This window comes from Crassostrea angulata, chromosome 6, assembly GCF_025612915.1.
Source record: "Crassostrea angulata isolate pt1a10 chromosome 6, ASM2561291v2, whole genome shotgun sequence".
Lineage (NCBI taxonomy): Eukaryota > Metazoa > Mollusca > Bivalvia > Ostreida > Ostreidae > Magallana > Magallana angulata.
The window spans coordinates 10,109,982-10,132,916 of record NC_069116.1 but is presented as its reverse complement, the minus strand read 5'-3'; the positions used below and the strand labels follow the sequence as shown (position 1 = coordinate 10,132,916).

General features: G+C 35.3%; 1 protein-coding gene across 3 annotated transcripts; it reads left to right on the top strand.

Annotated features, from left to right (window-relative positions):
- Positions 1-155: 155 nt before the first annotated feature.
- Positions 156-22,759, top strand: LOC128186619 (CCR4-NOT transcription complex subunit 1-like). Of its 3 annotated transcripts, none has more exons than XM_052856448.1 (48): positions 156-446; positions 2,640-2,747; positions 2,855-2,953; positions 3,902-4,082; positions 4,364-4,507; positions 4,644-4,753; positions 4,857-4,912; positions 5,046-5,172; positions 5,297-5,404; positions 5,526-5,693; positions 5,777-5,904; positions 6,102-6,234; positions 6,406-6,633; positions 6,750-6,872; positions 6,977-7,134; positions 7,225-7,242; positions 8,434-8,581; positions 9,690-9,894; positions 10,222-10,386; positions 10,752-10,942; positions 11,463-11,587; positions 11,685-11,795; positions 11,898-11,976; positions 12,132-12,371; positions 12,466-12,606; positions 14,000-14,179; positions 14,331-14,447; positions 14,539-14,649; positions 15,927-16,061; positions 16,169-16,468; positions 16,576-16,716; positions 16,857-17,024; positions 17,116-17,256; positions 17,523-17,627; positions 17,720-17,839; positions 17,965-18,504; positions 18,624-18,691; positions 18,837-19,131; positions 19,393-19,629; positions 19,740-19,903; positions 20,024-20,141; positions 20,264-20,365; positions 20,578-20,835; positions 20,969-21,037; positions 21,135-21,312; positions 21,456-21,588; positions 21,836-21,970; positions 22,097-22,759. In XM_052856448.1, exons 1-48 carry the CDS (start codon positions 345-347, stop codon positions 22,191-22,193), a joined length of 7,308 nt encoding a protein of 2,435 aa, XP_052712408.1. In that variant the 5' UTR covers positions 156-344; the 3' UTR covers positions 22,194-22,759. The 3 variants fall into 3 exon arrangements, with proteins under 3 accessions (XP_052712408.1, XP_052712407.1, XP_052712409.1); XM_052856447.1 differs by having other exon boundaries at positions 19,381-19,629; XM_052856449.1 differs by lacking the exon at positions 7,225-7,242 and having other exon boundaries at positions 19,381-19,629.
- The last annotated feature ends 176 nt before the right edge of the window (positions 22,760-22,935 follow it).

Below are 22,935 nucleotides of genomic sequence, written 5' to 3'. Positions count from 1 at the left end.
GTTTTCAAATACACATTCATTGAAATACTAATTTCACAAATATGAATCGTAAAACGTTCAATATTTCATTGATAAAATGATTTCGGTTTCAAAATTTACACGTGTTTTTATCTCCTTCTCAGTCGGAAATATTCGTACAGTTCCGGTGAGGAAAAACATGGCCGCCGTGACGCCATGTCCAGATTGAGAATGACGATGTAAAATAGTAAATTGTCCATATGAAAGGCCACACTTGGCCCCCTTTTATAGATTTTGTACATATTTTAGTAACTGGCAGACTGTATATTGTGAAAAGAAGGCTTCAAAGATCTTTGGGGCTTTCGATTTTATGTTAATGGATTAATATGAATCTAGACTCTTTATCATTTGCTTTGGCTGAAATAAGTTATTCAGTGGCCAATCTAACGAAGAAAAATTTTAAGTCTAGTGTCGCTGAAATAAGTCATGTAAGTATACCATCAAAACTTTCCTTATTTTTCTAATTTTGTTTTGAAACTTGTGCACAGCACGTATTCAATGAACAAAGGAAATGTGACTTTGATCATTTCACAAGTGAGGAAATGATATCATCATGGTCATATTTTTGTGTTGTAAAGTCATTAAGCATTATTTTAATGGATGAAGAGACGTGTATGTATGTGTAAGAACATACGGCCAGAATACAGGTAAAATGTAAGGTTACTATAAATGAGTAATCAATGTGGAGGTGGGCACATTCCCTATAAACAAGTAGATGTCTTGATTTTCTATATCAGGCATAAGTACACTTTACTTATGTGGAATAAGATAATTTTAACTTTTATAGGAAGATGTATTGATACATCTTCTTATAAAAGTTAAAATTATCTTATTCCACACTTTACTTAATGTGGAATAAGATAATTTTAACTTTAATAGGAAGATGTATTGATACATTTTCTTATAAAAGTTAAAATTATCTTATTCCACATTAAGTAAAGTTATGCCTTTCACCTGCCAGCTGAAAATTTAAGCGTCAGACTTGGTTGTTTTGTTTTTTGTTTTTTTTTGCTTTTGCAAAACAAATCTGTTGGCAGAGCACCACTTTTGAGATTTAGAGGTTTTATCATGTTTATTTTTTAAGTCTTAGTTGGTAACATCACTTTTCATCCCACTGCAGTTAATGCCACTGACAAGCATTAAAAGTCTTGTTAAGAATAAATTGACCCAAGATAGCAGATTTGAGATTGACACTCAGTTATGGCTGTTTGTTCAATTTGGTAAACAGAAAAAGCACTTGATTCTCAGGCTATCACTTAAATCAAAAAGTTGTGTTTTCTTGAATTTATTGAAAACACTTCCATAGTAAAAACATAACATAGTGAATGTGATATGTTAAGCACATCTATTATTTCTCACAGATTTAGAATTTCATTTTTCTACGATATTTTGATGGGTGCTTACTTCAGTATTCTCTACAAAATCTCTCTCCTTAATTTCTGACTTTAGATGAGGCCTACTCTTGATATACCTGGTCATGTAATGGTTGACTGTCTTAAGGCTGAGGCCAATAATACCCGATCAGTTTAATTATGAAATAATTATGTATTTGATATCATTTCAACCCTGTAGCCCCTATTTTATTTTCTCTAACAATAAGGCTGGGTTAATTAATATTGAAATATCAATATAGTATGCAGACAATAAATAAATAAATATTGATGCAAAAAATGGCAGTGTAAAGTTTTTTCTTTTAAGGCTTCAAGTTTATATAATTTGAGTAAAAATACATTTAGTTGAATTTATAATAATTGAAAATAAACTATGTCATTGAAAGGAAATTACAGTGATCAATTTAAACTGCTATTTTGCATGTCAAATCTTAAATTAGTATATACAGTTTAATCTTTTAATGAAATATTAAGTTAATTTATGGTAGGTCAAGAAGAATTTTCATATAACAATAATATACTGAAGTTTAATATATTTGGTGGGTGAAGTCAGTGTGAGGTACACCGTGGATCTTGTAAACCAATCTCAGATAATCAAGTTCCTGGTCATTAAATAGTATCCCAATGTTATCCTTTCTAGTACAAAGCATTTATCATTCGATTCTTACTGAATGTTAAAAGCTGTAAACATTTTTTAACTATCAAATGGTTATGTTTCAAATGTGTTCATGTCAACAAACAAAAACAACGGTTATCATTCACACTTTAAATTTGCACAGTCAAATTTTGTTTGTAATACATTGTATTACTATGTACTGTTGGCTGTATATATCACACAAGAGATTAACTGAGGATTAGGTTTGAATTTTATGTACATCACAACAATAATCAATGAGAATAAGAGCCATTAAGGGTTTCATGGCATCATCAATTCTTATTAAGAGAAACCTATAAAAGAAAATGTCTATGAAAAAAAGGCAAAGCAATCTCCTGCTGCCTTCCAAAATAATTTTATCTAACCACTAAAGTTGTGGTGTTTTTCCATCAACTATTTGCAATTTGAATGGACTATGTTTTAATTTGGAAAAAAAAAAATGGATCAATGACAATATCCCACTGAACTAGAGTTCTTCTTTAATTCAGTTTAAATGATGTCTTTATCTTAAATCAGATATTACAAGGAATGGGTTTTGATGGTGGGTATGATGTTGATTTATTTTTAATTTTCAGCTTGTTAGTCAACACGGTGCAGAGGCAGATCGACACTTGTTTCGCTGCCTTTTTTCTCATGTAGACTTTAGTGGTGATGGTAGAAGCAGTGGAAAGGATTTTCATCAGGTTTGTTTTGAAACCCATGGATTAACTCATCATTTCCTTCCCTCTTCTGATCAACAGGAAAAGATCTCATGTTTAATATACATGTATGCTGTTCTTTTTTTTTCCAGACACAGTTTTTGATACAAGAATTTGGAAATCTACTTGGGAAACCAAATTTTGTATCAACCCTGTGTTACGCTATTGACAATCCTCTACATCATCAAAAGGTAAGATTCTGTTTGAAGCCAAGGTAGTTGAATGTTTTACTGGTAATACTGTTGTTTTTATTTATGTATTTTGTTGGCTTTTTTTTTTTTTTTGTAATTTCTGCTGGAAAAATTCATTCTTGATTATATCTTAGGTACTTATTCATTATAAATACATGTATATATATTCCAATTTTGACAAATTCAATCCTAAAATAGAATGATAGAATGTGTTTTGTTGTTTGATCAGAAAGATGATTTGTTGTTTGAAACATGCATCTTCCAACCAGCTTTGTTAGCTTGGCCTTTTTTTTTTAACTGGAGAGGGTTAGAACACTGGAGTAGAAATACAAATCTTTGATATGGTTTGATATGTCAATTTGCATGCTTATTAGAATGAATTATTAACTTTTGAAAAAATCTTGAATACCATTTAAACTTATTTGATGCCTTATAGTGAAAGTGAAAGTTGTTTGGTATATTCATGTTTTACAAGCAGTGGTTTACTTACCATTTATTGCTGTTGGTTTAATACTGTTGAGATGAAGTTATGAACTATTCCATACCAATGTGACAGTGACACTGTCATACCTTGAACTTAAGAGATTTGGTGTATATGTTTCAGATTTTGTAACAAGGATATTAAGAATATTAAAAGTTGTATTAATTGAATGGGCCAGTTCAAATTTCTTATTTATTCTTGCCACTTGCAATGTGCAACAAAAACTAGTAAAAGAAGATAGATTTAGATTTTTTCAGACATGTTGTACTGGGGTACATGTAATTTGGTCTGCTGTGCATGATAACATCACAGGCTATTTATTGTATGTTTCATTTTGAGGTCTTACTGCATGGATTGAAAGCTTTGAAACTTTGATTTCACATTGCATTTGATAAAGTAATTGCTGCATAATATAAATCTAATGGAGTCTCTCTGTGTCGTACATTCTCTGACTTTGCCTGTTGTAGAGTCTGAAACCATCATCACAGCTCTTTACTCAAGTCAGTCGTGTACTGAAGCTAACACGGGTTCAAGAGGTCGTGTTTGGATTAGCTCTCCTTAATTCATCCAACTCTGAAACCAGGAACTATTCTGCCCAGTTTGTTAAGCAAAAGTTGCCTGATCTCATCAAGTCCTATGTTGATGCAGGTTTGTACCATAAGTTGCCTATTCTGTCTTTTTATTTTATCATGGTAGCATGTTCTTGATGTTGCTCTTTTTTTCTTTTTTTTCCATTTCAGTATACTGAATGCTTTCATACTACTGACAGAAAGTGATGTTGTATATTAGCATGTAGTTCATAGATTCCTTAAAGTATTAACTCTTTATGTACAGTAGGTGATGGAAATAAAGCCCCTTAAAATGACCCAGTTTACCTGTAACTTGCAGTGCTAATTATCAGTCTGACAATGTTTTGTTTTCATTTACAGAGAGTAGTTTAAAACAAGAAGGAGGGTTACAGGACGTTCCAATAGAAGTAATTCATCTTTTGTTATCAAGCATTTTTAAATGTAAAGACAACTTTGGAATAGCAACAGAGCAGAAAGAAATTTTCATCAAAACCCTCAAGAAAGGTAAATTTATTTAGGCTTACTATTAATATAAATATTAATGGTTATATTGTTTATTGTTATACAAATATCGGATGCAAAATATTCATAAAATTTTGTCTTATCATTAATAATGCATAAAAACTTCTGTCTGTTTCAGATTTTCCATTTGAAGGAGTCCCTGTGATATTGGGACCATTGTTGTACGCCGAAGCAGAAGAACTATCTGTGGAAAAGTTAGCAGATACATCAGCCATGCCTAAAACAGCAGTAAGTATGAGGATAACATCATTATTTGCTATGTGACAAGTTAATGGGCATCTTCTATTGCTATACATGTACCTCTAAGACTAAATTGTAAATTCTTTTTCAGTTGGAAGCGTCCTTAGCTGACATGATTTTGGAGGCGGGTTATGGCTGCACTTCAAAGTTAGCATTTATATCCTATTATGTTTCTCTTTAATTTTCAATGTACTAGCTGAAGGATGTTCTGTACATTTTTGAATGTTTTCGAACATACCAATTAGATCAGTTTTGATTTTTTGGAGTGATTTAATTACAGTGTCGAAGAATGCCGAAGCAATTTATTGCAGTTTGGAGTAAGGGAAATTACTCCCTCCTCAGTTGCGAAGGTCTTGGGTATGATGGCAAGAAACCCTGCAGGCTTAGATGTTCAAAACACACAACAGGTACTTGTACGGTGTTTCTGTTGAAAACTTGACCATGATTTTGCATACAAATAGATATTTACAGTAACCCTATTAAACATCTATAAGATCTATCCAATCAGTTTATCTTTACTTTCCTCTGTAGACAAACATGGCCTCAGGAACAGGATGGGGAGATATGGGGGATAAGGGAGACAAGCCAGGATACAACACATGGAATGTTGATGTCTTTGTCACAGTCATTCAAGATCTGGTAAACATTTTGAATTCGTTTGAACAACTTTGATTGCAGTGACCAAGTTTAATATCAGATTTTGTTATAAGTGCTAAGGGGCTAAGGGTGAGCACTGCTAATAATTGATTAATTTTTCCAGGCTCATCATTTAAACTGGCGAGAGGTAGTGGCAGAGCTCGACCACCCAAATTTCCTTGTGTTGAACAAGAAGGGGCTGCGCATTCTCCTGCAGGGCCTTAAGCGAGGGTTACAGGACATGTTCCCTGTTGATTACATCTATAGACCATGGAAAAACACTGAAGGACAGGTCAGTAAAGCCAAACAGAAAACTGTCACAGAGTGGATTGCGTTTAGGGCATGTGATCTTATAGAGTTTTCTGTGTTTTGTAGTTGTCTTTCATTGTACATTCTCTGAGGAACCCAGATGTCTTTTGCTTTGCTGATTATCCTTGTCATACAGTTGTGATAGACATACTGAAATCTGCTCCAGATGATGACAACCGAGAAATTGTCACATGGTAAGTGCTTAAGGATTTCTAGGCCAACATTTTCAAGCTTTTACTCCTGTCAAAATATGCAAGTTAAACATAACACAGAATATTTCTTGTTTTTATAAAATCTAGTTATGGTATATGAATAAGTTTTCAAATTGATAATTCAAATTGATAATTGCTATTGAATGACATTAGAGTACTACTACATTGCGGTTTTGTAGGAAATCCTTGGCCTTAGTAGAGACCTTGTTAAGACTGTCTGACTCAGGGCACTACCAGACTGTTTCAGAACTGTTTAAGATCCCTATACAGAATTGTCCAGATATGTTGGTGTTGGCGTTACTTCAGATTACGGTAAATAGAAATCAGTTTGCATTACAGTACACATTAAAAGAGACATGTTATGTTCCCCACATGAATAGAAATGTCAAAATTCATTACATATGATAGAGTTTTCTATGCAATTGAAGATGATATTTTTCAAGCAGTTAAAAGCCCTAGAATCATTTCCGTTGTACATTTCAGCCCACCTGGAACACACTGAAACAGGAGCTGATCTCCACCTTGATGCCCATCTTCCTGGGGAACCACGCTAACTCGGCAGTGGTGCTACACTATGCCTGGCATTGTCAGGGTCACTCCAGCACCATCAGGACCCTCATCATGCATTCCATGGCAGAGTGGTACATGCGAGGCGAACAGCATGATCAAATTCGGTTATCAAGAATATTGGATGTTGCTCAGGACTTAAAGGTATGGATCTACATGAAAAAAAGCAAATTTCTGAACTACAGGAATTTTTTTTTAAGTTTTCACTTTAAAACTTTATTTGAATACAGATGTTTTTAATCATTTTGTTTTTTATACAGGCATTATCAATGTTGCTGAATGCTACCCCATTTGCCTTTGTGATTGACCTGGCTTGTTTGGCATCCAGAAGGGAATATCTAAAGCTAGACAAGTGGCTATCTGACAAAATAAGAGAACATGGAGTAAGTTAAAGACAGTCTCTAACCTGAAATATAAGCATTTATATCAAGAGGTTTCATAAGTTGAGCAAAGCCATGTATTCTGCATTGTGAATTTGGTTTTGTAGGAGCCATTTATCCAGACCTGTGTGAATTTTCTGAAGCGGCGATGTCCTCAGTTGATGGGGGGCATGTCAAAGGATGAGAACCAGCCTCAGATGAAGAGCCAGATGTTGCCCACCGAAACCATAGCCACCATGCTGTCCTGTTTGCAGCAATGTGCAAGGTAAGGACTATGTATTGGATAGAGGAATCAGAGTAAATGTATGTTGTATGTATACAGTGACATTAATTTCTCTTCCATTATTTGTTGCAGGAGTAGTAGTCTCAGAAGGTAGTAGATTTTGTTACTGTAAAGTCTTGTGTATAGTGTGAACTGATGTTTCATACCCGACCCTCAAATTTGAGGAAATTTTGAAAAATGAATTTACTACATGTATGTATATACATTTTGCGGTGTGCACTCTAAAATGATTAAGCCACTCCTTACTATTCCCCTAGGTTCCATGTACCTGAATCATTCATGTACATATAAGCAGCTCTTGGCTTTAAAAGTTATATTAAAGTCACTCTCCAATTGGTATTTAGCTCAAGCTGGTGAAAGACAAATTATATTAAATTTCTTGATAGTTTTGGGTCAAAAATAAAGTTTAGAGCAAATGTAAATACATACATGTATAATGTTTCTGAAAGAAAAAATCTGAAAAAATTACAGAATCAAAGTTTTATAACATTTAAAATGAAGAATTTCAACTGTAAAAGTTGTGCACTATACACAAGATTATATGGTTAAATTGGTGTATGGGAGAAAATGGTCATGAATCCAAATCCAGAAGCTTAATCACCTGTTAAAATGATGGCTCTTTGAAATGAATGTTTTATAGTGACAGATTTGCTTATTTTCCTAGCATGGCATTGATTTAGATTGTCTAGTGATTATTAAAGAAGACTTTCATATGGAAACTATTTTCATCTGAATGTGACAGTGCAAAGAATTCCCTGTAATGACAAATGTACAGTCATATTGATCCCCATATTAATATCTTGTTGAATACTGTTCTGTAAGTTACTGTAAAAGTGGTTATTTATGCTGATGGTCAACTACACATTTTCTATGGTAAAAAATATAATGGTTTTGGTTTACCACTCTAAAAAGTTTTGACTTTTTACCAAACAGGCATGGGTATTTTACATGGTTTTAAGCTTACATTGTAACTAGTGTAAAAATCCCCCCCCCCCCCCCACACACATTAATGACCACTTGTACAGTAACTCTTTTTTGTTCTGATTTCATCAGCAATTTACTTTGCACAGTTATTCCAAATTTAAGTGTCACTTTATTTATATTGAATATTTTTTTCAATTAAATCTAATGAATTTTAAATGTTAACCTTGTTCTGTAGCATTGCAGATATAGGAATGTATACAATTTGTCGATGCTTTTAAAGGACAGTCCAAGTAGCTGGCCACTGGAATTCACTGTACAGCCAGGTTTATGAATAAATTTTTTCTTTGGCTTTTACAGTCAAGTGTCCCAGGAATTGTCAGAAGCCATATTGACAATGGTAACCAATGCCGCTCTCATGATAAACAAAGCAAGACAGGCTCCCCCTGGGGTGGTGGGACCGGGACCCAAGTCAATGCCCACCATCCCCCCACAGCCTAGCAATCCAGTAAGTCTTATCTCTGTCAGTCTGAAAGTGAAAGTACAGGTCAGTGAGAAATTTCCTATCATTAATAATAAAGACAAGAGTGTGTGGTTTGATCAATGCTCCTACAAAGAACTTTGTTTTGCCTGTACAATATATTTATAGATACATGCAGTAGATATAAGAAAACAAAGTTGAAATACATGTAAAATGGCTTTGTTATATTATAATTACATGTATCTCAGGGTTGCAAATAACCACTCGCCCACTTGCAAATGCGAGTAATTTTTACTGTGGGCGACCATTTCTTAAAGATTTAGTTGCCCACATGGCGAGTATAAAATTTTTTGGCAATCAAGGACCAACTAAACGAAATTGTCACTTTTTGATTGGCAACTTCGTTGGAATTTCCTCCATAAGAGAATTTAAAGTCGCTCTGTATTATGAGTTTACAATCGTTTAAATTATCCCCAAAGGCAATCAAATGATAATTAACTAATTCTGAAGACGTTTTCACAGCATCAGTTAACCCCTGTTGTAATTAATAACTCGAGATTTTCTTATCTTTAGGGGTTATAAATACCGGTGATGCAACCACATACTGTGCAACTGATGTTTATTACTTTAAGTGTTGAAATAACTACCGGTATTAGTTGGTAATTTGTAATTAGTTAATAATTCTGCCAAATTAATGTTAAAATAATCATAAAACCGTTTGTTTACAGTTATCTTAAAAAAATAAGATCCTTTATATAACAGTTGTAACTGGGTCAAAGGGTTAGACTAATGCCTCCACAATACACAGAAATACAGGACTAATTTTATTTGTCATTTAGCTATTCTAATAATTACAAAACATCTCATCTATAAAATGTATGAACACATAGAGAATTAAATTTAATAAATTGGATCTAATTCAAATTAATAATGGCACTTTACAATTTTTATTCTACATGTATATATTTTAATATTATAAACTAACTTCATTGTGAATATCAGTGGGCCCCTATAAACTATTGTGGGCTTGTATAACTCGAAAAGTTGGGAGCCCACATGGCCCCTGGGTGTGAAAATGTTATTTGCAACCCTGTATCTGCAAATATATTCTCTCATCCACTGATGTTCCTTTTAGTTGGACACTCTTGCAGACAGCAATCCTCTGGGTATCCCCAAGTCATGGACAATGAGTGCTGTAGGTAATTCAGGGTTCCCTCAGGGGTTGGCTGCACCCCTGACTTCCACCACAACCCCTGGGTCTCCAGCCAAGCCAGGATTTCAACCGATCTCACAGCCTTCATCAGTCGGAGGGCTCCAGGGAATCAGCTCACAGCTTCAGAGTAAGGAAACTCAGTTCTGTTTACAGGATTCATGTATTAAATACATAATACTAAATGTTTTAGTGTTTTACATATTTATTTATTCTCAAAATGCTATTTATGAAGACAGATAAGTTGCATGGCATGAAAGTGGATGGAAGTGGGAGTAAAGTTTCATGTTATCTAATAGCTTGTTCAAATTAATGATTTATGTTAATTTATTACCCAATTTATTATTAACTGTCAATCATGAGAAAGTCACAGCAACATTCAAATATAGATTTATTAAAAATCAAGAAATCGATTTCATCTGTATATTTTCATATTCATGCACTTGTATTTTTGAAGGCCTGGCCATTCAGAATCCCCCCAGAAATCCTGGAATCAGCACACTGGTCGGACAGGGCATGTTGAAACCTTCCCCTCCCCAGGGAGCACCCCCTCAGCCTCAGCCCACACCTCCCACCCTGGGCCAACAACCGTCCATGGGACCCCAGGCCGTTGTCAGACCAGGTCAGTGCCCTGAACCAAATAAACTGTACAATTATTAAAAACATGAATACAGAAGACTTGCTTCATTTAAATAAATATTATTACACACGAATACACAGTAAAACATGGATGCAGCAAACTTGCTTTAAATAATTTGTTAACAGCAAAGTCAGTTCCATTCCTGTAAGTCTTATATTGTGTAATTATTTAACAGATATCATAATATACATGTATATCTTTATCATAAATCTTAAGTGGTTACTGGCTCTTTGATAGAAGTAAAGTTTCACTGCATTTAAAATCAGTTGTTATAAAGCATCTACAGTGTATGTCAGTGATTACAAACTTATTTTAGTTATTTCGGTACCTTTCCTTGGACATTTCAGTTGGCCAGACTACAGGAGACATCTCCAGCATTTTCCCTGACATTCAGCAACAGTTCTCCAAGGAGGTGGAAGATGAGGCTAATTCTTACTTCCAGAGGATCTACAATCAGCCACCAACACCGACTATGTCCATTGATGAAGTGCTAGACATGCTCAAGAGGTTCAAAGATTCACCGGACAAAAAAGAAAAGGTAGTGAAGTGAAAGTTAGCCGCATGATCAGAATAGGATTATTTGTAGGATGAAATTTTCTTAGCCTTTTAGATGAACTATGCAAGTAAAGTTTTTACAGAATTATGAGTTTTATATGCTTTCATGTACGTTTTATAATTTCATGTACATTGTAAATTCTTACATGTACTTTTACTGTACTTTTCAATGAACTTTCGACTGTTGTTAGTTGACAAAGGATTTCATTTTACACCTGCATATACGTGGTTTCATTAATATTTAAGGGTATCAATTTTCGTGGATAAAGTGAAAATCACAGTTTCGAGGATACGTAAATTCGTGGCCAATGACCCTTTCAATACAAAATGTTAATAGAAATTGCATTTCAATGAACATTTAATTTCATGGATCAACTCAACAATGAAATCCATGGAAATTGGTATTCAGCGAATATTGATGAAACCACAGTACACTGTACATGTATTTACATTGTATGTTTACATGTGTTTCACTATCACTGTATATTTGTGTGTATTTTCAGGATGTTTATGAGTGTATGCTGCGGAACTTGTTTGAAGAGTACCGATTTTTCCCTCAGTACCCAGAGAGAGAGTTACACACTACAGCAGTATTGTTTGGAGGAATCATTGAAAAAGGATTAGCAACGTAAGATGAAGTGTGAAAAATATCTAAATGTATAGTATTGTACTGGAGGGTGTATGTTTTCCTTGCCTTGTTGCTTATACTGTTTGATTTTTTCTAGGTATATGGCATTGGGAATTGCCTTGAGGTATGTCTTGGAGGCTTTGAAAAAGCAGCACAATTCCAAGATGTATTTCTTTGGAATTGCAGCATTGGACCGATTTAAAACAAGGTATGCTTCATGGGTTTTTATGAAGTTTAAGAAGTTTATTTAAATATTTTGATATTATATGTTATTTGATTATTTGTATGGTACATTTACTTTACCGTATAGATTAAAGGACTACCCCCAGTATTGTCAGCACCTGGCAGCTATTCCTCATTTTCACCAGTTTCCACAGCATCTCATTGAGGTAGAACAATGGCAAAACACTGTCTTCCTTTATATCATTTCATGAGCTGATCTGCCATACATGGATTTTGTTATAAAATTGCGCAAAAGATATTTCAAGGATAAATGGATTTATTTGTCTATAAATGAAATAATGATTAATGTTTTGATCTGTAGTATGTGAAGTATGGAGCTCTGTCTCAAGAACCCCCTCAACAGCCGGTGTCCTCCCGCAGTATTACCCCGACAGTAGGGGGACTGGGCCTCACGGGACTGCAGACAGGACCGATGGGAATGATGCCTCAGCCAGGAACTCCCACTCCCAGCATTGCAGGGTCTAGTCAGGAGGGGGTCCCCACCACCACAGTCTCCACCCCTATACCCTCGTCACAGCCTGCTGCCAAAAATCTACCAAAGGTAAAAGTCCCACTCAACCTAGTGCATGTATTCTTATGTTTTAGATATGCGTTACATGAAATGTATAGTTATTGTTGAACTTTGTATTTCTTAGCCCTCCATTGCTAGTGCTACAAACATAGATACTTTGTTAGCTGGCCAAGGAAAGGAGGAGTTTTCTGTGCCCCCAGAGACGGTTCAGGACAAAGTGTTTTTCATCTTCAACAACCTCTCTCTAGCCAATTTGGCTCAGAAGGTAAAGTATGTTTCTGTGTAAAGAAAACTTTTTTCGAAGCAAAGGATAAAAGAAAATATACTACTGTGGTTTTTGAGTCGGCTAGCAAAGCGAGCGAGTCCTTGTTATCATAGCCATTTCTGCGAAAATTTTGCACTACATTATTCATGCCCTTAAGAAAATAGTGCATGCATTAACCTCTTTTGTATGGTGATTGCCAATTTGAAATGGTGAAACAATCTCATCTTTATTTACACATATATTTTTGATGTTTAAAAAATAAAACAAAGTAAGTTTTCAATCACTGCCCATGAATTCGACAACTTACACGGGGAAAACCTTGTTCCGTATTAATGAATGTAAGTAATATTTGTGAAGTTACGAATAGAGATGTGCGTAAAATCTATTTTTAGAAAAATCCAGTTTGTTTTTCAATTGAGCTCGTGAAGCGAGAAGATCCTTGCTCTCATCGGATCTTTGGGAGTAGATTTTGAGCACAAACATAAATTGATAATGTGCGATATAATGCAAATAGTTCTTATTTCTTCGTCATTGAAATATACTGGTCCTTTGTCTCAATCCTACGATAAATGCATTGCCAGTCTGGCAGGCATTGTCAGTCTATTTATCAAATATCAACAGAACATGTTAAATCAAAGTACTGAAAGTACTGACACGAGTTGATGATTTAGGAATCAGACATTTATTGACCCTTTCTGCTTTCAACAAGCAGACTTTGAAATAAATCATGAATTAAGTATATAAGTATCTTATTATCACTGGCTACAACATATAAAAGATGAAAAAAAATCATGAATCTTTAAAGATCATTTTAAAAATAAATAATCGATAGAGGAGGATATCTAAATATTTATTATCATATAATTTGATATGATAAAGGTGGTCTCATAAAGGTGATGGCTGCCACAATGAGCCCTGTAATTTTGGTTCACTTATGTTTTATTTAATTACAAAAGACAAATTTTTTTTTGAAATATTACTAACAATGTAATAAAAAAATTCCATCAAAATATTAACAACATGTTCAGAGCTAGTCGACTCCTAGGCCCTTCAGGCCTTTGATATCAATATTTGTTAAATATCAATTTTTGTGGATTTCCTTGTGAAGTTGATCCTTGAATATGAATGTTCATTGAAGTGCAATTTCTACTAACACTTGGTATTGATAAGGTCATTGGCCACAAATTTACCTATCCTTTAAACTGATATTTTCATTGAATCCATGAAAATTGATACTCACGAATATTTATGAACCACAGTATTGTGTATTGATAGTTTTTTAAAAATATTTCTGTAAATTGATATTTTAGATTTATTCTGAAATAGATCTCTCAGTATATGTGATAATAATGAATAACATGTTACTATTGAGCTTATGATGATTTGATAACAGACTGAAGAATTGAAGAAGGAAGTTACAGAGGAATATTTACCATGGGCTGCCCAGTATCTTGTGATGAAGAGAGCCAGCATTGAGCCCAATTTCCACACACTGTATGCCAACTTTGTGGATGCTCTAAATCACCCCAAACTTACAACACTGGTCACTAAGGAAACATTTAGAAATATCAGGGTAAGTCTTTTTAGATAGAAAGAGTTCAATAAAGTGTTTATTATATGAATATTAGTTAGGGATGATGCAGTTAGATATACAGTTCCTGTATACTAATACACCTGTATAACAGTTTCTTTTTAATGTGCTTGTGATTTTTATGTGTTCACAGGTATTACTGAGAAGTGATAAAGGTGATGCTAACTTCTCTGACAGAACCCTGCTCAAAAACCTCGGTCATTGGCTCGGAATGTTAACCTTGGCTAAAAACAAACCAATCTTACAAATAGTAGGTTTATCTTTGAATTTTTGTTTTTAACTGTATTAGAAACATGATTATTTCTACACATAAAACAATTCATTTTGCAATTTCATTTCAGGATATAGATCTGAAAGGTTTGTTGTATGAGGCTTACCACAAAAGCTCCAGGGAACTACTTTATGTGGTCCCTTTTACTGCCAAGGTTCTGGAGTCCTGTGCTAAAAGCAAGGTATGCAACACCTTATTTTATTCCGAAGGGAAAAGGATATGCATTTGCACACTAACACCTATTTGTGTATTTCTATATGATAAACTGTAGTAGCACATATTTTCGTTGGGTCAAAATTATTCGTTTTTAAACCAAAAAAAATTTCGTTGACATTTAATTTCATCATATCTTAATCTCTTTGTATTCATTATTACTTGGGTTAAAAATTTGTCACGGATTTAATTTCGTTGATTTAAACTGCCAACGAAAATAACACACTTAAATTATCAACGAATATTTCTGCTATAGTAGATATAATTATCTATACTACTATATTTAAATAATAGACTCGAATTTTTGGTCTTTAATACCGAGAAATCGGAAGAATACTGTCATTTGTTTTATATATTTTAAACATCATTGGTACTTAAAGATTACCAATTTGTTTTTTTATTTTCTCAGTTAAGCTTCGCTTATTAAAAATCAACGAAAATTCCTTAAAAAATCCCGGAAATCATCTGGATTTTTTTGGATTTTACAATCTTGCGCTTGCGCAATACATTCACGCTAACGGGATCTATAGTTTATGTTTCCACAATATCACTTCTGCATGAATAAACTCAGAAATGATAATACAAATACGGGAAAATTTTCATTGGACTTTCGCTATATAGTCTGTTCATATATATTAATGATTTCTTATGAGAGAAAGTATAAAATAACAAATATACATTTCAACTAAATACTTACTTTTGTCTTCGTGATGACAAAAATATTTGATTACATGCAAAAAAGTTACATTTTATTTGTTAGGAGAGTGAGGATAGAATGTTTTATCATAAAAATGAATAATGTCATACGGACCCAGTTTTACAAAGAAAATACGTTCGTGAAAAGATATTGAATTCTTCCATTCTATGGATTAAAATTTTTAGTTGAAAGGTATTTGCAGTCTCAAAAAGGTTTGTTGTGATAACTTTGACTGTTATTTTCAAGGCAACTTCATTAACTTTCTTCCAAAATCGTTCCGGAGCGATTCTGCAATTTTCTGCTAAATTACGGGTATAAGGGAGGCATTCTCCTTTCCCGAATCTACACAGGTAGATTACTCAAACTAAGATATGTGTAGTGAAATTAATAGCATTATTGTAGGCTTATAGCTTTGTTATGTAAAATGTCAATGATAAAGTGTGTCGATGGACCTATTTCGTAAATGTCCGATATGCAATGTCAACCCGTGCACGCACGGGTCAAAGTCTAGTTTAGATTATATAAATGAGTGCTTTACTGTTTACCAGGTTTTCAAACCACCTAATCCATGGACCATGGCTATCATGAATGCTCTAGCAGAACTACACCAGGAACCTGACCTCAAACTCAACTTAAAATTTGAAATAGAAGTGCTATGTAAAACTCTGAATATTGACTTAGGGGTAAGTATATATTCCTTACCTGTTGAAATTTTTAACTTTGAAATTGATAAGATAATGAGACTTGTACCTTGTATGTATATCTGAAAGATTCTCCATTGTGCTTACAGGAACTGAAACCTGGCAATTACTTGAAAGACACCATTAGACTACAGACCCATGAACCACAGTTGTCGTCTGTGAAGCCAGCGGCTGTGATACCGCCACCTGTGGTCACCCCCCAGCCTGATCCGTCCCTGATACTGACCGCATCAACTCCGACGGTCACCACTACCACCACTGTCACCACGACAACCACAGCCCCCTCCAGCGGCACCCCCAACCTGCCACCAAGGCCACAGTTTGCATACGAGGACATCAACACCAACAACTTTGCCACTTTGGCTAATCAGATCCTGATAAGTGGACAGGTACTGTCCATTACTATGCTGATTATCAACATTTCATCCTGGATATGCATTTGGCAGTGTGAATACTGTGTAGACCTGTGTATTCAATTGTGTTTTTGCTCTTGTAGGTGGCTCTGCTACAGACTCACCCACAATTGAAGCCTCTGGTGAAGATGGCAGTGGAGAAATCCGTGCAGGAACTGATGCCTCCTGTGGTGGAAAGAACAAACAAAATTACTCTCACCACTTGTGAACAAATAATCAAAAAGGTGCATGGGTTGACAAAATTCTCAGTCTATTGAATTAAACAGTTGAAAGAAAGATTTGTCCATGGAATAAGCCATTGTAAAGCAAAACCCTGATTTCATACTTTACACACATGTAATTGGTTTTTCTTATAATTTTCAAGGACTTTGCATTGGACCCTGAGGAGACCAGAATGAGGGCAGCAGCTCATCACATGATCAGAAACATGACCTCTGCCCTGGCACTGATAACGTCCCGCGAGCCCCTGTACCACAGCATTGCTTCCAATCTTAGGACAGCTTTCATGAGTGCGCTCAGACTTACAACAGAGGTGCAGTATAAATAGAGAATAACCAAAAGTATTTTCAGTGCATACATTGTTGATATACCTTTATCTATATACTCTATCTTAAATTTCACAGACAGCAAGTGCTAGGGATAAAGATGCAATAGAACAAGCAGCCACAGTATTAGCTACTGATAATGCTGAGTTAGCATGTGTCTTTATCCAAAAAACAGCTGTTGAGAGAGCTATTCCAGAAATGGACAAGAGGCTGGCAACAGTAAGTGTTGATGTTGTAGCAAATTTTATGAGAATCACATCTTGTATGGCAATAGCTTATTGGATTCATGCATAACTGTCAAAATGTTGTTACAAAGATACAGAAAAAATATTCTATAGATTCTTTTTTTTAATGTGAGTCCTTAATTCCGCTGTTCAATCGTTATGCATCAGATTGCGAGGATATAGGTTACCAAATTTATGTACAAAGAATAATCGCACATTGCCTTTACCAATGTTATATTTTTTGTGGATTTTCTTTTCAAGGAATATGAATTCCGTAAGCATGCTCGAAATGAGGGAAGGCGTTACTGTGATCCTGGAGTACTTACATACCAAGCGGAGAGAATGCCGGAACAGATCAGATTAAAGGTATGAATTGAATTTGATGGAAAATGATTGTCTTTATTATATTCAAGGGACAACATGGAAGAGAATATGAGCTTTTTATCTGTATTTTACAGGTGGGAGGAGTCACACCTGCTCAGATCTCTGTATATGAAGAATTTGCTCACAACATCCCAGGATTCTTACCAACAAATGAAACACCTCAAGCACACCCTGGAGTTACCAAACCTGTGCCTGTAAGTGAACATCAACCCTGAATTGAAAATTTGATGTATCTTAGTTTTTTGTAATCATGAATTAATTATATTTGTACATTGTGCATAGCATGGGTGCGAGTACTTGTATACTCTCTCCTCAATAGGTTCAGCCAGATGAAATTTCCCAGATGTTAGAGAAGATAGGAAGAGATATAGATCAAGTGCTACAGAACTTCATGTTCCCTCCTAACAATCCCCTCGGCAATCAGCTGCACAAAGTGCTAGATGCTGTGATGTATGCCAGAAACAGCAGGGACATGGGATCCATTGAAACCTTGCTACAGAAGACGATTAACGGACTGATGGAGCTGTACACCAACAACACCACGGAGCAGGATCTGATGAGCAGGTTCCGTGACTGCCACATCCTGGTCCTAAAGTGCTTACATGACCCAAGGGCGTACGGTCCAGCCTGGCTAAAGAAGCAGGTGACGCGAGCCCTGGTGGAGCGCAGTGACGACCACAAGTATAACCTGGAGGCCCTAGACTGTCTTATCCGCAGCCAGCTGGTCAACATGCAGCAGTTTGATGTGTACTTGGTTCAGCTGATGGAAAACGGCATCAACTACATGGCAGTAGCTTTTGCTATGCAGTTAATTCAAAGATACTGCATCAGCGACAAACATAATTCTATTTTGACAGAGGTATGTACAAGTATATGCAGGTTAACTTTATGACTTATTCTATTGTGCTTATTTCTTAGAAATTTTTATTTTAGTTATTGTATGTTTACATGTGATCATGAGGACTGAATGTCTTGTAGGCTGATTTTGCCAATACTATCGATGCTCTGAATGCCATCTCCAACAGATCTATCAATCCGCCTGATGGGTAAGATTATCTTATGAGATTCAGATTTGAACTACAAACATTGCATTTGAAAATAAATGAACCAGTGTACTATTAATTTAGAATGCATTTCAAAACTTCATGTCTCCAAAACAGAATTTAATATCTGACTTAACATTTGTAACAGGCTGCAAGCATTACTTGACAACTTACGTAGCACCCCTAGTGGAGGCAGCAGCAGCAGCACCACCACTGGAAGTGCCCTTATCAACTCTGATTTTGTCTTCATGGATCAGACAGCAGCTCTGAAAGCTGCCTCTGGTATGATGCACACTGGAATTATCCAGGCCAGAGACATTGATGGGGACCCCCCAGGTCTCCACGAGAAGGCGGAGTACCTCCTCAGAGAGTGGGTTAACATGTACCACTCCCCCGCCGCTGGAAGAGACAGCACAAAGGCTTTCACTGCATTTGTTCAACAGGTGAATTTCTTAGCCAATGTCTAGTTCCTGTGTTAAAGAACCCATATTTTATAAAAAATTTAATAAAAAATGTTCAAACTGTTCAGAACATGAAAACAGAAAATTTCACTTACATGTATATGAATATAAAAATGATGTCATGTGTTTCATAATTATATTTTTTTAAAATCTAGCTTAAAGTATTCAGAAAATGAATGCCTGTCTCTTGTGTTGCATCAACCAACTGATTTTTTTCTGTCTGATTGACAGATGCATCAGCAGGGTATACTGAAAAACGATGATGTGATAACACGCTTCTTCCGCCTCTGCTCTGAGATGTGTGTGGACCTGTGCTATCGGGCCATGGGAGAGGCCACAGGAACACCCCCAACCAATCAGGCCCTGATCAGGGCCAAGTGTTTCTACACACTGGATGCCTTTGTCCGTCTTATTGCCCTTCTGATTAAACACTCGGGGGACAATGCAAACACTGTAACAAAGATTAATCTTCTCAACAAGGTGAATTGTAATCGTTGTGATACAATGCACTATTTTTTTGGTCGCCTACCTGTTAAATACATGTATTTATTTATGAATATGAATAAACTTTGTTTTATTACTGTTGATAGGTCCTGGGAATTGTGGCTGGGGTTTTGCTGCAGGATCACATTGTGAGAATGACAGAGTTTCAGCAGCTTCCTTATCACAGGATTTTCATCATGCTCTTCATTGAGCTGAATGCACCGGAACATATCTTAGAGAACATCAATTACCAGGTCCTCACAGCTTTCTGGTAAGGAACATGTGAAGAGAGATGGAACAACTCCATATGTTCATATGTTGCATGTACCTGCATAAGAGCTTTATGAATAATGCTCATTCATCTTATTCTTGATTTGCTATAACTTTACAGCAACACGTTCCATGTGTTGAGACCTGCCAAATCACCTGGATTTTCCTACGCATGGTTGGAGTTTATATCTCACCGGGTTTTCATTGGCAGAATGTTAGCTCTGACCCCTCAGCAAAAGGTCAGTTTGTACACGGGTATAACTTTCAGATGAAGGTTTTCCCTACTTTGTCTTAGTACAAACTAACATATCTGATTATAAGACTACCGGTAATCTCAATGGCTCTTTGTTATTTCCTTTAGGGATGGGGAATGTATGCCCAGTTGTTGATTGATTTGTTCAAATTTCTGGCACCTTTCTTGAGGAATGCCGATCTCACAAAACCAACTCAGATGCTGTATAAGGTAATCTTTTGCACCTTTAATCATAATCTTGCAAAAGGTCAGAACATTGCTGCATGCTTTGAAATGCTCCAACAATGCAGTTTCATGATTTAAAATTTACATGTTAATATTTAAAATGTTTGTTTTCTGAGTGAGTTTATACTTGTGAAGAATTGTTTTTATGATTGCCAATAAATCCTCAGAAAATGACGTCTTTTAATTTTTTTTTCCAGGGAACACTGCGAGTTTTACTGGTCCTGCTCCACGACTTTCCAGAGTTCCTCTGTGATTACCATTATGGATTCTGTGATGTCATCCCACCTAATTGTGTTCAGATGCGTAACTTGATACTGAGTGCTTTCCCTCGTAACATGAGGCTTCCTGATCCATTTACACCAAACCTCAAGGTTGACATGTTGACAGACATTTCACTCCCACCCCGCATTCTTATCAACTTTGCAAGCAAGATACAGCCTGCTCAGTTCAAGAAGGTAACTTATTTATCATCTTTTTTAAGTCACCAAGCTGTATATAAGCATTTCGTGATGCAAGGAAAAATCTTTTTATTTAAATTGGGGGTTGTAAAAAAATTTAATTTCATGTATGTGGTTTTCAATTTTACAGGATTTGGATTCATACTTGAAATCGAGGTCTCCCGTAACATTTGTATCAGACTTGAGAAGTTACTTGCAGGTAAATCTTGTAAAAGGAATGTTTAACGGTGTCATCGACTTATTGTGGATGTTGTGTTCTGGGTTTGAATGATAACATTTGTTGTCTTTGATTACAGTCCAGTGAGCCAGGGACCCGGTACAACATTCAGCTGATGAATGCCTTGGTCCTGTATGTGGGGACACAGGCAATACAGTTCATCCATAGCAAGAGTCTAACTCCTAGCATGAGCACCATCGCTCACTCAGCCCATATGGACATTTTCCAGAATCTTGCAGTGGCTTTAGATACCGAAGGTAAGCTACACTTACAATGTTCAATTTTACTATAAAGGGATTGCGATGTGTATGATGTAATCTTCAATGAATATGCTCTATTCAATTTGACAATACATGTACTTGTACATGTTTTTAACTTTATACCCATTTACTTATTTCAGGTCGTTACTTGTTCTTGACTGCCATAGCTAATCAGCTGAGATACCCCAACAGTCACACCCATTATTTCAGCTGTACACTGCTGTATTTGTTTGCTGAAGCTAATACAGAGGCCATCCAAGAACAGATAACAAGGTATTTTCTTTATTATACTTTTATTATCACTGCATACAGAATTCAATCTTAGTCATTTTTGTGGTTAAAATTTAATAAAAAATATTAAATAGTAAGTGAAAATTCTGAACTGCAGAATGTTGAATTAATTGCATTTTGGATTAAAAAATTAATGTTATGAAATTAATAGGTGATCATATATACATATTTGTGATCATATACATGATACACACATATTTATGTGGTGAAATGTATGACTGTGTTGCAGGGTTCTGTTGGAGAGACTGATAGTGAACAGACCTCACCCCTGGGGGCTCCTCATCACCTTCATTGAGCTTATCAAGAACCCCCAGTTCAAGTTCTGGAATCATGAGTTTGTGCACTGTGCACCAGAGATAGAGAAGTAAGTAATAGGACATGTGCAAAGCTATATGTTAGTGTGATTTATTTGTCATATCTGTCAAGCATATAGGAGTGGAAGTGATTATCATTTAAAGAATGAATAATGGAGAATTGTTTTGTATTTTAGATTGTTTGAATCAGTTGCCAGATCCTGTATGCAACCTAAACAAAATCAGCAAGCTTCTACCGGTTTACGAGAATCCGATTCCAATGAAATGCACTAGATGCGAGGCACATGTCACTTTGTTCTTTTCTGTCAGTGCTTGTTAGGACTGAATGGACGCTTGTTGTGATTCAAAGCTTTTACTGTCTACAAAGTTTGTACCGATATAAGTAATCTGGATTTACATGTTTGTAAGAGCAATTAATTTATTTTGGTATTTGAATATTTGCCTTTCCAATTCACAGAATGTTGTCATTATCATGGTAGCTGAATTTACCCAGTCTTTCAACCATGACATTTGTAATATAGCGGCATTGATGTGAACTTTTTGTTTGTTTGAGAAGAATCATGTATAGGTGAAGCTTATGTTAATTTAGACTGTTTTCTACAAGAAAACTTGGAACAACTGCGTTGTTATAATTGTCACGAAATAATTAGGAGCATTGTATATTGTTGATTGTACATACAAGGTATTTTCATTCTGTAACATAATTCTTAAATATATATATATTTGTGTACAAAACTTTATTAAGATTGTCATTCATTGAATGATTGGTGCACCGAATAAGGAGCTGAATCATTGCAGTCATTTATGTTTGATGTTTGATTAAATATTAACTTACCTAGGATCTGTTCTTCTCTTATTTGATTTATCTTAATGATACATGTATGTGAAGACGGTTAATACTCTGGATGTACTTGTATTACAGTACTTTAGGTCATATATTTTATAAGTGCTTGTACTTATATATACTTGAACATGTATCTGTAACATAATATATACATATACATTTAGATGATTT